The 19,237-nt window shown below is 36.8% G+C and overlaps 1 protein-coding gene across 10 annotated transcripts in view; it reads left to right on the plus strand.

The window, feature by feature from the left end:
• Positions 1-12,899, plus strand: part of LOC18440587 (protein HUA2-LIKE 3) — a 28,816-nt gene extending 15,917 nt beyond the window's left edge. Inside the window, exons 3-13 of one of the 10 annotated variants that reach the window (XR_002282098.2) lie at positions 1,597-3,993; positions 4,229-4,568; positions 7,352-7,460; positions 7,799-7,911; positions 7,995-8,182; positions 9,024-9,441; positions 9,934-10,399; positions 12,065-12,229; positions 12,373-12,431; positions 12,596-12,707; positions 12,791-12,899. Coding sequence is in view for 3 of the 10 variants with exons in the window: in XM_020671496.2 (XP_020527155.1) it covers positions 1,597-3,993; positions 4,229-4,568; positions 7,352-7,460; positions 7,799-7,911; positions 7,995-8,182; positions 9,024-9,441; positions 9,934-10,399; positions 12,065-12,229; positions 12,373-12,398 (4,222 nt within the window). In the remaining 7 variants the exon portion in view is untranslated. Of the gene's footprint in view, positions 1-1,596; positions 3,994-4,228; positions 4,569-7,351; positions 7,461-7,798; positions 7,912-7,994; positions 8,183-9,023; positions 9,442-9,933; positions 10,400-12,064; positions 12,230-12,372; positions 12,432-12,595 lie in introns of all 10 variants that reach the window. The other 9 variants (XR_016043449.1, XR_016043454.1, XR_016043459.1 and 6 more) reach the window with 9 other exon arrangements.
• Positions 12,900-19,237: the final 6,338 nt, after the last annotated feature.

Raw genomic sequence — 19,237 nt, forward strand, 5'->3', positions numbered from 1 at the left:
TGCTAAATTCGTATATAGGGTGATCTGGTATACCCTCAGGGCATTGGCAGCCTTCTAACTTGCCATATGAAGGATGAAATCTGTGATATTCTTTTTGAGGAAAGACCCACTGTGCCAGGCCAGGTTGCATGCTGTTAGGCATGATATGAGTAATTAATCTACTGATTGAGTTATTTCTTTTTAACTATTTATTATCAATTGAAAAGAAACTCATGGTCATGTTTTCATTCTCATATGTCCTCTTTGCTCTCTATCAAGCTGTCGTTTTTCTCTTAATGCATGATATTTCATTTATCTAATGGAAGTAGTAGAGATCTAGTTGTTCAAGGCAGTACAAATATACAAATATATGTACGTTTGTACCAATGCTCATAAAATTGAACCAGAACGGTTAACCAGACATGGGGGTGGAAGCGGTTTAACCGGTAAATCGGCCGATTCAACCGCTCTAATTGGTCAAGTCGGGCGATCAAAAGAGTGTTGAAAAAGCTACTAAAATATGAAAAACATATAAAGAATGATTAAACTAAAACACATTCAAATGAAGTTGAAAATTAATGGAAAAAATGGATTTTAACGAATTGATTTGTGCCTAGGGGTATTTTTTTTTTTTAAAAGGATGGGAAAATATAAAAGTGAGTATTAATGACCAAAAGAATTTTTAATCTTTGCCATAATGTAAAGAATATTAAAAAATGCTTTACAAATCAATTTCCTTATTTTTGGGAATTTATATACATTATTTTTTATTTTTTAAAATACCGGTTGATCACCAAAACCGCCCAAAACTAGGACTGCTCAGTGGCCAATTTTGATCTAACCGGGCACTTAGCGGTTAGATCACGCGGTTTTTCCAACAGTGATTTGTACAGAGAGTATAAATGTATAAAGATATGTACTGCTCTACCGAAATGGTGTTTACTGATCTTTATTGAATTCCCAAATTAAAATTTAAACCAGTGTTGTAAAAATTGAACCGGAACGGTTAACCAGGACATGGGCCCGGAAGCGGTTCAACCGTTCTAACTGTGCAAGTATTGGGCGGTCAAAAAAATGTTAAAAAAAGTACAAAAAATCTAATGAAATATGAAAAGTATATTTAAAGAATGATTAAGCAAAGCACATCATATTGAAGTTGAAAATTAACCAAAAAATTTTAAAGAATCGATTTTTGCGCAGTAGTATTTTTGAAATTTTCTAAAATAGATGGGAAATTGTAAAAACAAGTATTAATTGCCAAAACAATTTCCAATCTTTGCCATAATGATGGAAAACATTAAAAATGCATTATAAACAAAATCCCTTATTTTTTGGATTATATATATATATATATATATATATTTTAAAAAAACCCGGCTGGTCGGAATAGCCGGCCAAAACCGGAACCGGCCAGTGGCTAGTTCCAATCTAACCAGGTGGTTACTGGTTAGACCGCCCGATTTTTCCTTCAATGATTTAAACTAACTAAACTTTGCACTTGAGCTCCAATTCTTGATATTTACCAGTTTTAAAACTAATCTTTGTGAGATAAATGACAATTTTTATTGTTTTGGATTTCCATTTCCCTGAAATCTCTGCATTGTAATTGTTATGCAGTGCCTTCTGCAATCCTGTTGATGTTGAAGCATTCACAGAAGATAAAAAGAATGCTTTGCTGATCAAAAGTCAGGGTAAAGGTGCTGATTTTGTTCGTGCCGTAAATGAAATAATTGATATCTATGAAAAGCTTAATCTGCAGGGTAATGGTGAGGAATTCAAATCAGATGATGAAGGTACTGTTGTGTCAAATGGTCAATGTTCCAAACGTTCCAGGGCCAAATCTTGTAAGAAAAGTCAGAAGCGAAAGCCCCATGGTAGGAATGAATCCATGCTGGAGACTTCAGACAATTCGTTAGATGACAGGTCTGGTTCCCACAATCCAGTTGATACTTCAGATACTGATATGGACATTCCTTTGGCTAGCACGACTCTGAGAAAGAAATCAAGAAACTCCTCCCTTCCAAGCTCTGATACACAGTGCAAGGCCCCATCTGTACGGCGGCAAAGAAGTGCTTCTCGGGCCGACAATTCTGAATTGCAGAAATTTGTGGTGACTGCAAATGGGAACAGCAATGATAATGTCATATCGATGGCAGAGGAACCTAAGAGAAAAAAGCGACTATCCAAATCAACGCCTGATGATTCTGAGGTTCATGTTAGAGATTTACATATCGATGGGCCAATTTTTAAAGATAACCAGAAAATTAATAAAGAGGAAGCTGGCCACCCTGACAGGAATTCTAATGATTTCCAATCTGATTTAAGCAGCTCATGTTCCCCCGCCTTTGTGGCTGAAGATAGCAGTGGAGATATTAGGGGTGAAACTGTAGTTGAAGAATCAGCGGGTACCAGCTTAAACACACGAGGTGTTACAATTTCAAATGGGAAATTGGAAGATCATGATATTATTGATGAACCTTACAAGAATGGCATGCTTCCTTTGCTTACTTCAGATCAGCCCAGCAGGGCAATCATGGCTGAGTATCCAACTAAGATGATTGTTCTAAGGAAGAAAAGGAACCCAAACCGGAAGCGGACACTTCCTGATGCAATGCCTTGTGCTAGAATGGAAAAAGATGCCAACTTGGATATTAGTACTAAGCCACCTGAGACATGTGGACAAGCTAATGGTAGGTTTCACACCATAGATGGTGATGAACACCTGCCATTGGTGAAACGAGCAAGGGCACGTTTGGGCAAGCCATCAATAGAGGATTGGGACCATGATGCAAACACTGAACTGAAGTCTGAAGGTAATATTTTAAATAAACCTGCTGGGGCAAGTCATACTTCTCCATGCTCTGAACATAAGAATACTAATAAAGAAGTGGAGTGCATTGCTACATCAGTAAAAATGTCCGCGATATCTATGAATGATAGGAGCTGCATGCCTTGGAAGGTGAATAAATTCCATCTGAGGGACAGTTCGGTGGATGGGGAGGCGGGGCTGCCACCCTCGAAACGCCTTCACCGTGCACTTGAAGCCATGTGTGCAAATGCTGCTGAAGCTGATGATGTAGCCGAATCTGATAGCATTAATATGGAAAACCAGGAAATAGGTGAAATCAAAGTTGATGTCTCTTTTAAAGTCAGAGATGATCCTTCTCAAGAAGGCGATGTATTAGTTAATGATGCAGCAGGGCTGTCATCTGAATCACCATCACTTCCACGGTTACGTACTGAAACTTGTTCTGAAGAGAAACCAAGTATCCATATCATAGGAAGTTCCTTGGATTCTATCCCTGGGGACTTCAATGAAATGGTTAAAGAGGGTGAGAAACATTCTGATGTAAAAGTTATTGATGGTTTGCCTCAGGATATCAGAACTTCTGACTCTGAAATTCCAGTGAGTTCCCTGGAGCTTTGTTCTCCTCCTCAAAAAGGGTGTAATAGTGTTGGATTTGGTCACGATGTTTGTGTGTTGCATCCTTCTCCTCAAATGGAAAAACATGCCACTGACCATGCACAAATGGAACAAAGGAATGAAGAACCAAGTTTAAGCCCAGGCAGGGTCAAAATGGCGAAAGAAAAAATAATTGCAAGCCCTGTTGAGGTAAAATCTGTGAAAGAAGGAATAATTCCATTTGCTGAGGTCCCAATCGTGAAAGAAGAAATATTTGCTAGCCATGTCAAGGTTAAAATTCCGAAAGAAAAATCATGTGCAAGCCCTGCTGAGGTTGAATTGCCAATTGCAGAATCAAGCAAGGATAACAGTGATAATGTTTTGGATGGAGAGGCTTCTGATTCACGAATGGGTAGATCAGATGATGAACAACAAACTAAGTTATTATATTCCCCAAAGCTGGATGGTGAGTTTTCACCTACGAATGGTAAACGCGTGCCACACTCCGCAATTGGGGGGACTATTTTAAGCAGCAGTGTAAGTGCTAATGTTTTATCACAATCGCTTTCAGAGGAGAACAGAGCCATTGAGGAGAAGAGAGCTATTGAGGAGTGAGTATTTGCAATTACTTTTTATTTTTGACAAGGTTACATAGGAATGGAATTTGAAACGTTGGGCTATGAAAACCTAGCCTCTACCGTCTTGACCCCAGCCCTTTTCCCGAGTATTTGCAATTACTAGGCATTAAGTTTCTGTATTTTTCTTGGCGTCATTCTTGAGATGCTTATATTTTGGTTTTTGCATGTTTGTATGTTCTGATTTTCCATAATATAACTGGAATTGCAGGTATAAAGTTCTCAAAGATCCTCCCATAACATTAAAAGATTTTGATTTCCCTGTATCTTCTAGACCCATGAAGGTTCTAATTGCAGCTGCTCAAGCTAAGCGAAATTTGTCACGATCTGCTTTTCTCTCCCATTCTTTTCCAACTGCTGATGATAAGGTGATGTCTGATTCTGGGTCGAGCCCATCCCCAGTTTTAGGAAAATTGCGAGGAAATGCTGAAGTAAATATGGCTTTAAAGTCTTTTGAAGATATGCTTGGGTCTTTAACGAGGACAAAAGAAAGTATAGGTCGTGCTACCCGTCTTGCTATTGATTGTGCAAAATTCGGCATTGCTGGTGAGGTATGCTATCCTTTTGGCCTTTTTTCTTGTATCATGTTTAGGTTTTTTCCATTAATGGCAAATTGTTATTTCATTTCTGGAAGTTGCACAGCTACACCTATAAATCTCCTCAGGTGATGTCATTATTGCTTTCTGGGCTGGTTATTTGGTTTATTTTCTCTGTCAGTTATTTCTTTATAGCAATGATTTAAAAGGAGTATAGTTTGTATTGGAAGCTGCAAATGATATATAAGCGGGTTTACTTGTTGTGACTTTATTTTAGGGATATTTGGGAGAGGTGTGACACAACTTATCGCAAGACTTCTGTTTGGGAATTTATTGAGTATACTAGAAAGTTGGTGCTTTTTTCCTGGATGTTCGTGGAGCGTGGATTTTGATTTTTCATTTCGTCCTAATTTTTGATAATTGCTAGTTATGGATATTGTTTTAAATAAGTAAAATTATCACTACAGAAAGAAACCGATGTAGATAAAATTTCTGTTGCTGCTACTTTCTGCGAGAACACAAGTAAAGCAAATCATGTGTTGGAAATCTGTGATGCCTTCTCTCATAGCACACAATTATTCTGAATTGTGAGAGTAGAATTATGGGTTTTGTATTATCTCTTATATCCTTTTTTAGTTACTATTCTCCCCATAATCTCAATCTCCATTCTTGTATCGTTCTTGGTTCTTGGAAGCTACTGGGAAATGAGTAGTCTTGGTAGTAGCCTAGTAGGAACACTTAAGGAGCAGTTTTTGGGTAATTCACGTGGTCAAAGCAACTGGGAAGGATCGATCTAGATGTGGTAGTGTCCAAGGGATATCTGATAAGCTAAAATATTTTCTACTCCCTCAGGAGTATGCTATCTATTTACTCCCTCGGGAAAAACGTACACTGTGACTATCTTATAGATCCCAAATTTTGGGGATGTAGTCTCTAGTACCCAGCAACCAACCCCAAAGAAAAAAAAAAGTTTCACTCTCTTTGTGCCTAAAAGATAAATGGAATCCCAAGTTTGCACGGGAACCATCCAATTTTTTGAGGGAATGATCTAGATGTTTAAGAACTCAACATCCAAATCTTTTTCTTTGAAAATAATCATCTAGTTATGATTAGATGGATCCCAAAATTTCAAAAAAAAAAAAAAAATCTCCCAAGCAAGTGTTTTGCCAGAGGGAGATGTATATTATGCTCCTGAGGAAGCATAGTATACGTGCTTATTGATAAAGGTTGCCTTCCTGGTAAGAACATTTTGTAACCTTTGTACGGCATAATGAGAGCTTTATAGTTTGTTCTAGACTTTGGAATATCCGGAATCTGTCGTTTGCCTAACTTATTCCATGATGGAAAACTAACGTACATCAACATGAAAAACTAACTCAGCTACATCATTGTGAATATTGCCTTATCAAGGGTTACTGTCTTCAATTTCTAGCTTCATTAGTTCATTGTAATGTCAGCATTCTAATATTTTGGTGTAACTGATTATTTTGTATACCAAAATAGAGGTTTTATATTCTGGGGGAGAAAATTAATCTTTTATTTTATCTGAATATAGACCATGCTATGCTATTCACTTCAGTTGGCTTTTTGTTTGTTCCCAAAATGGAAAGACATCAGCTCTTCAGCCGATTTGGGGGTTAGGTTTATTTTTAAAATAGAAAAATAAAAAATTTCAAAGAATTCTATACTTGGCATTGTTAGAATAAATGAATATATAAAGTGTATTTTTGAAATTCTGAATATCACAAAGTTATTTCTACATTATTTTTATATTGTGGATCCATTTTTACCAAAATTTGAATATATCGGAGCATTTATGGAATCAAAACCGACATATGAAATATATGTCTAGGAAGGATTTCCTTTGCATTGATTTGGTTGTATAACCCAAAGCCTTCGGCAGAGAAGGCTGAGGAAATGAATCTGGCAAGACTACGAAAGACAACCATTTGATGGGCCACCCCTGTAAAACTATGGGATGGAGCTCGGGACACTACATATTTTTTGTACTCTGGCAGTAGACTAGGCCAATCTTGTGTATAGCGTCTCGGGACCTATTTTTTGACCAAGATACCCGTCTCGTGGGTACTCGAGGTCCCCTCTTTCATCCTTCACTTGTACTCACTCTTGCAGCAATACAATGTTAACATTATAAAAAAAAAAAAAAAAACTATGGGATGGAGCTCTCAGCATGAGTCTTAATGCTCATTTCTTATCAACTGTTGAACTTATGATTATTAGGACAACTTGAACAAGAAAATTAATATCCCTACATGCTTTAATGCTCGAGATGTTTTTTTTGGTTGTTGCTCATATTTCTTCTCTCCTTGTTCTTGTCTTTTTTCCTGCCATGGATTCTCTTAGCATATACTGTAATGTGAATTAATTGGGAATCTATTGACAAACATATGGTTTCCTGATTGGCTTTGCTTTAGAAGTCTGATTATTTTCACATTCTGTGTGTGAATCTGTACCGACATCCACGTGTTTGTATGTGCGTGCACGTGGATGGATGTGTGTGGAAGTACTTTATTCTTATTTCTCTTGGAAACACTATGGTTTTATAATGCCTTACCGGAATTGATTTGATAATATGGTGCTCTCTTTTGAGATCAGTGAACAGAATTTTTATTTGTATTGTTCTGTATTTTTAAATTTTAGTGACCAAATATATTTGAATATATCATATCTAGGGTATCATCGCATTTTGCAAGGAGCATGCGGATTAATTTGGTCTTTGAGCCAGTATTATTTATTGGACTCTTCTTTTCTTGTTGCTTGTTGCTCTCAAACTGTAGGTTGTTGACATTCTTCTTCAGCATTTGGAAACTGAACCAAGTTTGCACCGTAGAGTGGATTTGTTCTTCCTTGTGGATTCTATTACCCAATGTTCTAGGGGTCAGCGTGGTAAGATACCTTCAGCTTTCAAACTTAGCATTTCAGGGGCTGAAACCCAAAAATGTGTTATGGGGACCCCTCTTTTTTTGTCTAGGTAAATATTGGATTTTTATTATCAGACGAAATTTAAGTTTTCTCCAAAATTAGGTCATAACATCTGGCAAATAATGGACAGTCACAGCTGTTTTGCTGTTTGGTTTTAATCAAGGGCCTAAATTGAATGTTGGCATTGATGTGTTAACACTTTAATCCTTTTAAGAATCCCTTTTCAGAAACTTTGCTTTATAATATATTTTGTGCCACATAGAATATGTTTTCAGATGCAGTGATATTGTTCAAAATTTCAGGTGTTGCAGGTGATGCATATCCTCCTGCAGTTCAAGCATTACTTCCTCGTTTGTTATCTGCTGCCGCGCCTCCTGGAAATGCTGCAAGGGAAAACCGCAGGCAGTGCCTTAAGGCATGTTATTGGGTCTTGTTTTTGTCGTCGGTTTGGATACGTCTGGGTACATTTTAATATAACTTTTCTTCTGCTTTATTAAGGTTTTGAGGTTATGGCTGGAACGGAAGACACTCCCTGAATCAATTGTTAGGCGTCACATGCAAGAACTTGATCTGTCGAGTGGTGACCCATTAAATTTTTCTCTGTCTCGTCGACCATCAAGAACAGAGAGGGCTTTTAATGATCCAGCTCGAGAAATGGAGGGTATGCTTGTCGATGAGTATGGCAGGTGCGCTTATATCTTTTAATCCTTGCGATTCTTGAGGGCAAGCTATCGAAGTCTGTTTGGTTTCAAAAGTTATTGCAAAGTTGACTGTCAATGCAAATTCCAACCGAGAAATTAAATTGATTCATCGGTTTGATCAAAAAATACTTTTATGTTTTGGCTATTTTTACTAATAAAAACTGAGTAAAATATCGACATATGCACTTATGTAGATTCTTTTAGATTCTTTTCTATGATGTCTCCTTGGGATACCTTTGTGACTGTTTTCTAATTCTATTATATGCTTTATAGTTTGATGATAAGTGATACTATTTTCCTTCTTCGGAAAAGGAAAAACTTGACAACTGCTCCTTTTGGGAAAATAGGAAACCTACCTACCTATTTTTGGTAGTTAGCAACCAACTGCTGCAGCTGCTTTCTTGCTCTCTCTCTCTCTCTCAAGCTCTCTCACTCATCCCTACTACTACTTGTGGGTTGCTTTCATTGTAGGGTAGAGAACAGTAGTCCCTCTGTGTACTCAGAAGAAAGATGAAACTAAATGTTTTGTCTTGCTTTAAAGAATGACACCCAAATTTCTTTCTTTATTTCATTCACTTTTGGGTAGAGGGAGGTCACTACCATCCTTCCTAGAGACCCATACAATATGGGCTACAGCTCCTATCTCTCTCTCATTGTAGAATCTAGTGGGGTTCTGTATTGCATTGGTAAAATTTGGTTGTGTTCCAGTGCTGGTGCTGCATCATAAATTTTCTAATGGTGTTTGTTATCTGCCTTTTCTTTAGAACATTGGTGCTTTAAGTGGCATTTCTAGCTTAGTGCTAATTGTGTTTGGTTCCTAGTACAGCAACACGAGCTTTCAACTTGTGGGACTTCATATACCACAACTTATTGAGGATGAAGAGGATGCAAGTGCTACCGAAGAGAAGGGCACCGCGCCTGCTACTCCTGTTGAAGCCCCAGAACCTCCTGTATCTGGAACTGAAAAGCATCGACGTATTTTGGAGGATGTTGATGGTGAGCTTGAAATGGAGGATGTCTCACCATCTGCTGAGATTGAAAACAATTCCACGTATCAAGATCAGTTTGGTTCTACGCCTTGTGTTAGGCCACATCCTGAAGGTCTGCCACCATCTGCTCCTCCTTTACCTTCTTCCCCTCCACCGCTGGCACCTCCGCCCCCTCCCTCTCCTCCTCCCCTTCTTCCTCAGCTACGGCCTCGCCTATTTGAGTGTATTGATTCACAGCATAACCCTCCTACAAATGTAAGCATGTTATGCCACTATTTTTTGTGTAAACATTTGATTCATGTAACAGGAAAAAGATTTCTTATTCCTTAGCCTGAAAGAAAAGAAGTTTCATGGCAATTTTTTTACATTGAACTGAGATGCATAAAATGTTCTTGTGAAATATGCGTGACACTCCACTTGATTTCCTTGATGACATATGGATTGCAGACAAAACTATACTCCATTATTGGTAAACTAGTGAACTGTCTCTCTCTCTCTCTCTCTCAATTTCCACCAAAAAAAAAAAGAATCTCTCTCAACTTCCAAAAAGAAAAAAAATTTCTCCTTATTTTCATATCTCTCTCCCCATTTATACTTCCTTATTGTGGTGAATCTATAGATAACAATAATTGCGTATTCTTTATTCTTTTATTTATTTATTTTGGGATCTGGGGAAAAAAGGGGCTAGGGCGATAAGATTATCTGTTTTGTTTTTTTATTGATTGCTGTAAATTATTTTTATTTTAGCAGAGTTTCCAAGGTAACTTGCCTCTGGATGTGACCTCGCAGCCACCTCGGGTTCCAGCACCTTATATGCCTCCAAGATGCCCGGACTCTCAAGTGCAGATGCCAGCAACAGTCGGTCCTTATAGTTCTTCTTCTTCATATGGATGTCCTCCTCGTGCAGCTTATCCTGTGATGCAACCAGGAAACAATGTCCAGCACTCTCATGTTGCACCTTTACCCAATAACGTTTATCAAGTGCAGCCCCCTCGGCCAGCGATTTCAAGTCAGTTCTCGTTTGTCCAGCAGTCAGAGCCACCCAAACGGTTACAACCTTGGTCTGAAGGCGCCCCCTCGCCTGCTTTTACACCAAAGGGCCCAATTGTTCATGATTCAAATAGATGGAATTACTCTGGTGACGGAAATACAATTGGGAGGGATCCACATCATATTGATGAGACCTGTAGATCATCCTCTTCTGTATATTCAGGTTAGATTTCATGCTTTGCATTGTAGTTAATGTACAGCAGGTTTTTGTGTCATGGAAGACATCAAAACTAAAAGATGATGGAAATTTGAGCATGAATGTAAAAAAATTAAGAAAATGAAGTGGTTGACACATAGAATCGAATAAATTATTCATCAAAAAATAAAAGTGAAGCAACAACAATGAGTTCTTTCTTTTGATAATTGTTGTATGAAGACATTTATGACGGCCTGATAACATTAGAATGCTACAATGAAGTGATTTCACACAACTGTCCTAGAGACCTGGCTAACAGATAACAGGTTATATACTCAAGGACCTCTTATGTGCCTGATGGAGGGCGTTTTTAAAGGGCTAGTGATTTTTGGTGTCTCCTCATTGATATATGCAATCCTCATTGGTTGAGGCTTCCCTTCTAGAGGTACGATCAGGGGCTAGCGAAAGATTACTGCAAATATCATGAGTTCTCTAGAACTATACCTGATGCAGTTTTATGGATTACACTTGACTAAATCCTTCTCCATTATCTGTTCCCTGTTGCCAAAATAATGGCTATTGATCTGGATCTTCAATCTGCTTTCTTAGAGGTGCTAATGGAGATGATGATTCCCTTGCGAGATATGGTTTTGGTCGAATGGTTGTCTTCTCGAGGATAACTCTTTCATTCCCTCGGCATTTCTTGTGAATGCTTTCCTATTTGTGTTTCTGGTGTATCTTTTTTTTTTTAGCAACAAAAGTTCAGAAATGTTAATAGCTGCAAAGGGAGGAGTTTTTCCATCCCATTTTGTGGTTATCTCTATACCTTCTTGATCTCTCAAAGGTGTGCCTAACTAGTCACTCTTCCTGCTTCTAGATTATAACCTCTACCTCGTCATCACCACGCTTTTCTCCGTTGATTAGGAGGGAAAAGAATTGCAATAAAACGGGTATTAGATAATGTAAAACTGAATTCTGGATAGAAATAAAAAAGCACAAAGAGTTTATAATTTTTGTGGAAGGCTCAAAATAGGTAACGGGTAGGCCCGAAAGGACATGGTTGGAAGTAGTGAGAAAAACTATGGTGATTTATGGCCTTATTGAGAGCATGACCCTTGACAGAGCAGAAAGGCGAACTAGGATTTGTGTAGCTGACTCCAAATAGTTGGAAAAAGGCTCTGATGATGAACCTTTTTTGATCTCTCAAACTTGTGCTTTACCCGCTACCATCCCTTTTTGTCAGATTTAAACCTCTACCTCATCATTGCTGTGGTTTTTCCAGTTAATAGGAGGAAAAAGGAGAATAACATAAAAAGGGAGTTCTAAAATGAGTAAACTGAAGTGTTGGTAAAAATAGAATAGGAGAACCAGGTTTTAAGTTCTAGGAGACAAAGTGAAATGTTGACCACTTGAAGCTTTGGACAAGAACAATTTAGGGAAAATGGAATTTGACTTTTGCCATGGCTATACTGCTCGTTGTTTCTGGTTGGTTAGGGACTTAATGCCCCACAGTTTTCCTGGATTTTTGATATAAGGAAAATATCAAAGGTCTTCCACTTTTGTGCACCTTTATGTATGTGTGATATATGAATAGTATAATATATTGCTAAACCTTAAAAAAAAAAAAAAGGTATAATATATTGCTTTGTTCTTGAGTTTTGTGGATATGGAATTTACTTCTTCTATACTCAGGTTATTCCAATTCTGAGAAGCCTGGACCAGCATATGCTCCTGTTCACTACGGGCCTTCAGATCATTCATCAATAACAAATCATCAACACTCTCAATATCATGGGGAATGGGATTATCGACATCCAGCACCCACATATCCTCCAATTTCTGGTGGAGCCATATCAGGTAATTATTTTTTGGTAGTAATTTAATATCAACTGTCATTTCATGGTTGTTCTGAATAAGTTGAACTCTCCTTTGCTTTGTTATAACGTATTTACATTCTTAGTGCTTATATCGAGGCTAAGAGTTTAATTGTGACTCTGTAGCCCATAACTCATGGAGACCGGTGTAAATGACACTCAAATATTGCCTACCATGGATGCTGGTATTTATTCTTCTATGATGCTTTTTTATACTTGTTCTGAGATGTTTTTTTTATTCATTTTCTTACATACTCCTTGAAATGACAGGTGAGAGCTAGATGCTCTTTTATACTTGTTCTGAGATGTTTTTTTTATTCATTTTCTTACTTACTCCTTGAAATGACAGGTGAGAGCTAGCTGCCTTTCATCTGAGTTTTGGATCCTGTCTTGATAGTTGATGCAGTGCAGATCCTTTCTGGATAATTACTCCCTTGGACGAAATTCTGAAGATTAAGAGAGTAAAAGTCTTTGCTGAAAAATCGCAAGATGCATTCCACCTCAATTGTATATATTGTAATTTGTCATTTATCTGCAAATGCAGATTGCGGAAAGACTATCACTTGGAGAGGAGCAGCTTCCCTAGCCAAAGGCTTTATTGTATCATTATCAGAACATTTCATATATTATATAATTGGTTTCAATTGCTTTGATATGGTGCCTCCACATTTTCTTCTCTGTTTGATACGTAGGAGGCTCCTTATCTTCATACTTAGCGGTTTCTTTATTTTCTGAGTGACATGGTTTTAATTTTTTTTTAAAGGACAATCAGCTGTTTATCGCTTATTCTGTACTCGTCAACTTTCCCTTTCTTGTCTATATTACTCTGGATTCCTTTTAACTCTTTTCTAGTGTTTCATGGTGTAAATCAATGGTTGCTCTCAAATTTATGTAATATTGCTTGCTATGCTATATGGGATAAGGCTTTACTTGTGGGAACTGTAAAGCTTCTTCTGACTCTATTTGGCTACGTATGCGGGCTTTTAAAGGTTTTCCCAATTTCATGATTTTTTTTTGAAGACCTGTGACTTTAGTTTTATTGGGTGTTGTCTCTTATATTTTGTCGAACGGTTCGTTAGTCTTTTGTTTCTTACTTTGAAGAGAAACTAGCATAAAAGAGGGAAAAATGCTGATATAAAATGGTCTGAATTTCAGTTCAATGATATTAAATTGCTTACAGTCATATGAAAGGAACAGATGTAATGGCATTAAGGGGAGAGAGTGGCAGACAAAAACAATGACCGTCTTAAGACATACATGCCTTCAATTTCTACGGACTAAGATTTTGGTTAGAAATCTTAAAGTTAGCTTGAGGATTAACTAGGGATGGCAAGCGCTTCTGATGGGTTTTGATTGCCAGGTTTGGCATTGTTTTGCTTGAGCCCCAGGTTTAGATATCTGGGCTAGCGTCAGGCTTTTATAGAAGTTTATTCAAATTTTTATTTTCACCAACTTTTTGAGGTATATCTGAGGTGAAGTACCCCACCTTAAGTAAACCTGAATTGTTAAGATGGCACCTCCCAACTTGGGAGAAAGAAATAAAAAGACATACAACTTGAAATTTTATGTGTAATGATCTCAAAGTGATTATTATACATAAAATTATTTGTTTTTTTAATGCTGTTTGCTTTTGACTTACCTTCGTGTTGAGAGAGAATTGTTTTATTAGATGTCTGAGAAATTCATTATATTGTAATTACTGGGTGATACTAATTTATTCTTACCAATGTGGTCATGAGGTACTTACAAATTTGACTGGTTATAGCCGAATCATTTTCTATGAGAAAAATATTATTGATTGAAGCAGTAAAATTTTTACTCCTTTGTGAAATTGGTTGGAGAGGGTGTTATGCCATATAGGATTATTGCTGTCTTAACCCCTAGTGCTGCTATTTTAGTGGTGACGTTTGAGAATGATTCTGAAGTGATCATGTCATGCAAGTGGAGATTGTTTGAAGCTGTTCTTAGTTTGTGTATAAGTTGGTTGTGTTAGATAAGAACTTGAGACTCAAGTGCATCTTATTTTTAAGTTGCAAAAAGATGGAAGTTCGTTCTACATTATATGCCTTTCATGTGCATACCATATATAAAATGGTCTCCACAGCTGGCCGAAATGACTGCAATAAAAGTTGTCATGCTCAATTCAGGGGCCTCATGAAATAATGCCTTCTTTGCTTAGTTAGTTCTCTAGCATTCCACATAATCATCTGGATTATATTGCAATTTTGCTCCGATCAGCAGCCAACAGAGGCTTCCAGGTGTGGTTCCTCTACGGGCCTGAATACTCTTCACGGAACCTGATCAATTTGGAATGGTATGAGCTTCAGATGAGGTAAGAGTCTCCTAAACCTTAATTGTCTAGAAGATGAAGTTTCTCTTTCCTATTAAGATTATTGATAAGATATTAAGTGTTTGATGGTGTCTGTTCTACAGATTGACATCATTTTTCATTATAACCATGACTACATGACGATAAGTAGATAGTTTCCTGAAGTAGATAATTCTAGTTGCTTTGGCACAATAGTTGCCATGGGATGAAATTTCTTACTGTAAATCTATGGTGTTTGTTTGTGATATGCCAATAGATTGTGCAGCTTGTTGATTGTTAAATGGCTATTTGGTCATGGGCATGTCATTTCCATGTTATCGTAGAAATGCTTGAAAGAATTCTACTTGGTACTCGAAAATTATCCTCTCGGCATTTCTTTTACTGGTCATTTGCAACCCATTGCGTTCTTCCTTTTGGTACATGGTTTTGGCCTTACTAAGTTATCTAAGTTATTTGTTGAATCTCTTGGACTCATTGTCAGTATTGGATGCCTTAAATGTACGTATAAATATGGCTCTTGATTAAATGACAGATTTTCAATTATTTATTTACTTAAATACATTAGTGTTTGAAAAAATGTTTGACAAAATTAATCATCCAAGTTACAAAACACGTGGTCTTTCATTTAGATTAGATAGAAAAATAGTTTCATTTAAAATTTCTTTTCCTTTTAACCAAAAAAGCTGTCTATCCCTTGCTTTCTGTTTCTCTCTTTCCCTTCCCAGAATGAGGCTTGTTTCCCCTCTCTTGCCTTTTCAATGCGGTGTCCAAGAACTTAGGAGAAAGGAGTAAAAGATGTACTTTTTATTCTGGCAAGGAAGCTCACTTTCCCTAACCTCAAATCATGTTTCCTTTTCCTCTCTGATGTGTCAGGGTTCATTGAGGTTGGCTCTCTCTCTCTCTCTCACATCTTTGATGGTTTTCTCTTTAGTATCTTTTTTTATTTTTTATTCGAGGGGATTTGTTTACTTGATAGGGTTTCTCTGTGCATTGTGGTCTTCTTTTTGGGACCATCTTTTTGCATTTGACGGGGATCAAGTGAAGCTGTCTGTTTTCCTTTAGGCTTTTGCCTCTAACTGCCTTTTTGGTTGGTGAGATAGAGATTCAGGCTCAATTTTGCGAGGAAACAGACGGACTTTTGAAGTAATTTTAGTAACTTGTTTCTCACAGTTTCACAGGAGAGAGCCGGTGGTGTTCTAATGTTGTAAGGGGAGTTCATACAATGGAGTGCATGTCATAAGACTTTTTGTTGACTTTCAGTACCAGATGGTCACCGTAAGAAATCATATCTGATGCCTGGGGTTGATTGTGACCTCACGTTAAAGGCATAGTGTTGTTATATATTCCATCCCTTGGGCTAACTACTGGAAAAAGAACTTCGCTAGTCTAGGAACCTTGATCTCTGAAAAAAAGATCTATTTTATAGAGCTTCAATTTACTGTAGGGGTGATACATGCACAGTCACAACTTAATCTGGATGACTATTGTTACAAGCCTCCATTAGGCGGACTTTTGAAGTAATTTTAGTGAACTTGCTTCTCACAGTTTCACAGGAGAGAGCAGGTAGTGTTCTAATGTTGAAAGGGGAGTTCATACGATGGAGTGCATGTCATAAGGCTTTTGGTTAACTTTCAGCACCAGATGGTCACCGTAAGATATCGTATCTGATGCCTGGGGTTGATTGTTACCTCCTCGAGTTAAAGACATTGTGTCGTTATATATTCCATCCCTAGGGCTAACTAGTGGAAAAAGAAGTTTGCTAGTCTAGGATCCTTGATCTTTGAAAAAAGGACCTATTTTATAGAGCTCCAATTTATTGTAGGGGTGATACATGCACAGTTGCAACATGCGCACCCTTAATCTCGACGACAATTGTTACAAGCCTTCATCTTTTAATGGCTACTGGCCATTGAGCTGTTACATGCACCCCAAGGCTTTGTGCGAAGAGCAAAGTGCGCTACAGGCATCTTAAGGCTATTTACGAAGTGCAAAGTGTGCTAACAACCGCTTTTGTACAATGTGCTACGGACATGCACCATGATTATCACCTGTGTACTATGAGTATTAGGCATGCTAATGTTTGCATTTAAATACTACTCAATCTATACTCTCGTCTTTAATGTCGGACTAAAAACTTTCATCTTTTTCGATTTACAAAATATATTTAGGAAAACTACACAAAACTATGTTGTTAATTTAAATTATACACAAGTATTCCTTAAAACAAAAAATACTAGCACCGACGACAACACCAAACCAATCATCATGCAAATGCGGGTTCTCTTTGCCACCAATGGGTCACAACCCGGAAGTATCCTATATCAAGCAACTTCTCTAATATAAAGCAATCATACTTGAGGATCTAAAGTAACAAAATCAAAGGTACAACGAACTAGTTAGTACAAAATGATATCCAAGCAAAAGATGGAAGCGTCACGCGTGAGTGATGGTGAGGTCATAGGCATGAAAACAATAAGCTTGGTCAAAATTTTCCTTTTTAATAATTGTAAACTGGTCAAATGAAAGATACCCTTTCTTTTAGCTGCGAATAAATCCAAGAGAATAAAATGTCTATCGACTCAAATGGTGCAACTACTTTTTCTCCAGACAAAATAGCAAGTAATATGGAAAGAATTGCACTAATTTTGTTCTTTCAAAACAATTTCACAAATTGTTCAATAAGATAATTTGAACCTCTGGGAGAAGATGCTTCCACATGAAATGAACCTCCCCAGCATTCCCATTTGCTAAAGGGTGTGGTTTGCGTAAGGTTGCAACCATAAACAATCCAATTAAGGCATACCTCTAAATTTTATAATAAATGTAAATTTGATAAAAAAAATTCTTAGGGGTTTGAGAAATCTATTTTCATCTCTAATTAAAAAATTTAGACTCTAAAAATAGTTTAAATCAAGTAGATCTATAAAAATATGAAAATCTTGAAAATGGATTGTCCAAATAATGCGTCACACGATATACAAACCTTGAAATCTTTTTTTTTCTTTTGATATTCATACATCTCGATATCGAGATTATCAATTAAAGGCATTTTCCAATATCCAAACCACGATGGAGTTTTGAGGTGCACCTTTAATTCTACATTTTAAGGTTGCAACCTTATATAAACTTTTTCCTTTGCATAATATCTCAATACAAACCACATCTTAATGCTTAGTGCCAATGTTAGTGATACAACACTTGCAGAAAATGTCCAAGATATTAGAAACAATACCCAGCATGTTGGAAGTCGTCTTACAACTCTAAAGTCCCAAAGCAAGTGGTACATCTATAAACCTAAATCCTCACAAACTGATGTTTTCTTTGAACCATACAAAATTGGTAAGATGACATACCCACCTCATCCAGCCTACTCCTAGATCCATTACAACCATATCACAACTAGCTCAAAATGGATAATTAGCAGAGCCTGTGTAGGATTCTATGCAATTTTCTCTCTTTTGCGCAGCTGTAGGATTTGAAATTGGGATTTATTATTGCAACAAAAAAACCTTAAGGAATTAAGCAAGCACAAATCCTTAAAATTTTAATATGTTAAACTCATTGGATATTGGTCATGATGAAAATGGCATCCCCAAATTAATTTTTAAAGTTTCAGAGAAAAAAAATAGGCAGAATATGAGTAGACTAAGATCTCAATGGGAAGTGTATCTATGTGACCCCAAAGACATATAAGTTATACGTGACCCCACTTCTTGGCCGTTCAATCTGAGTTCAAACTGTTACGATTGTTCATACTACAATGTCATGGTAAATACTGTTTTATTTTTAATTTTTTTTTACATAACATTTTTGAATGAAAATTTGGGCACCCATTATAAAATGGGCTAACCTGGTAAAAATAAAAAAAATATTTTCTGTAAAAATCAATAACCAAAATACCCTGCAAGATTTAGGGGCATTCTGGTAATTTTTTATCACGGGAAATATTTTTTATTATGTACGCCCCTGAAAAATCTATGCATGCTCCAAATTTTTCTTCAAAATTATTTGTAAAAAAAAAAAAAAAAAAACAGGAGCCATCATCTCAAGATCCGATAGCTTGTGACATTGTGACTCAAGCATCTACTCATATATAATGGTTGAGACTAGGGTTTAAGTATACTATATATATATATATATATATATATATATATATATATAGGTGGAGTCACTCAGAAAACTCCCTCGATATCAATACCCATAAAGAGCAGCAACAAACCTGCCTTTCTCAGCACCAAGTTCCCAGGGTAAAATAGGAAGGGTGAGGTTTGTATAGACCCTAGCCTCTAAACAATCAAATTACAGTCTACCATCAAATAGTGTCGAGAAATATGGTTTCAATATTGAAAATCTTTGTAATAGCTTTAAAATATAATTTTTTATTTATTTATAATATTTAAAGCTTCAAAAACAGTGTAGATCGACGTGTCTATGGAAACTTGAAAATCTTGAAAATTCACGGTCCAAAAATACGTTACAAAATACATTATTTCCAAAACTTGCGATCTTTTTTTTCCTCTTATCCATACATCTTCATGTCGAGATGATCAATTTGAAGATATTTGAGCATCAAAATAACCTCTTTTAATGAAATTTTTGAAATAAGCTCAAATTTAATTATTTAGAGCCTCGGCACTATATAAACTTTTCCGAAATAAGAAT

This window comes from Amborella trichopoda, chromosome 1, assembly GCF_054954075.1.
Source record: "Amborella trichopoda isolate Santa Cruz 75 chromosome 1, AtrichopodaSantaCruz75HAP2 v2.0, whole genome shotgun sequence".
Classification (NCBI taxonomy): Eukaryota; Viridiplantae; Streptophyta; class Magnoliopsida; order Amborellales; family Amborellaceae; genus Amborella; species Amborella trichopoda.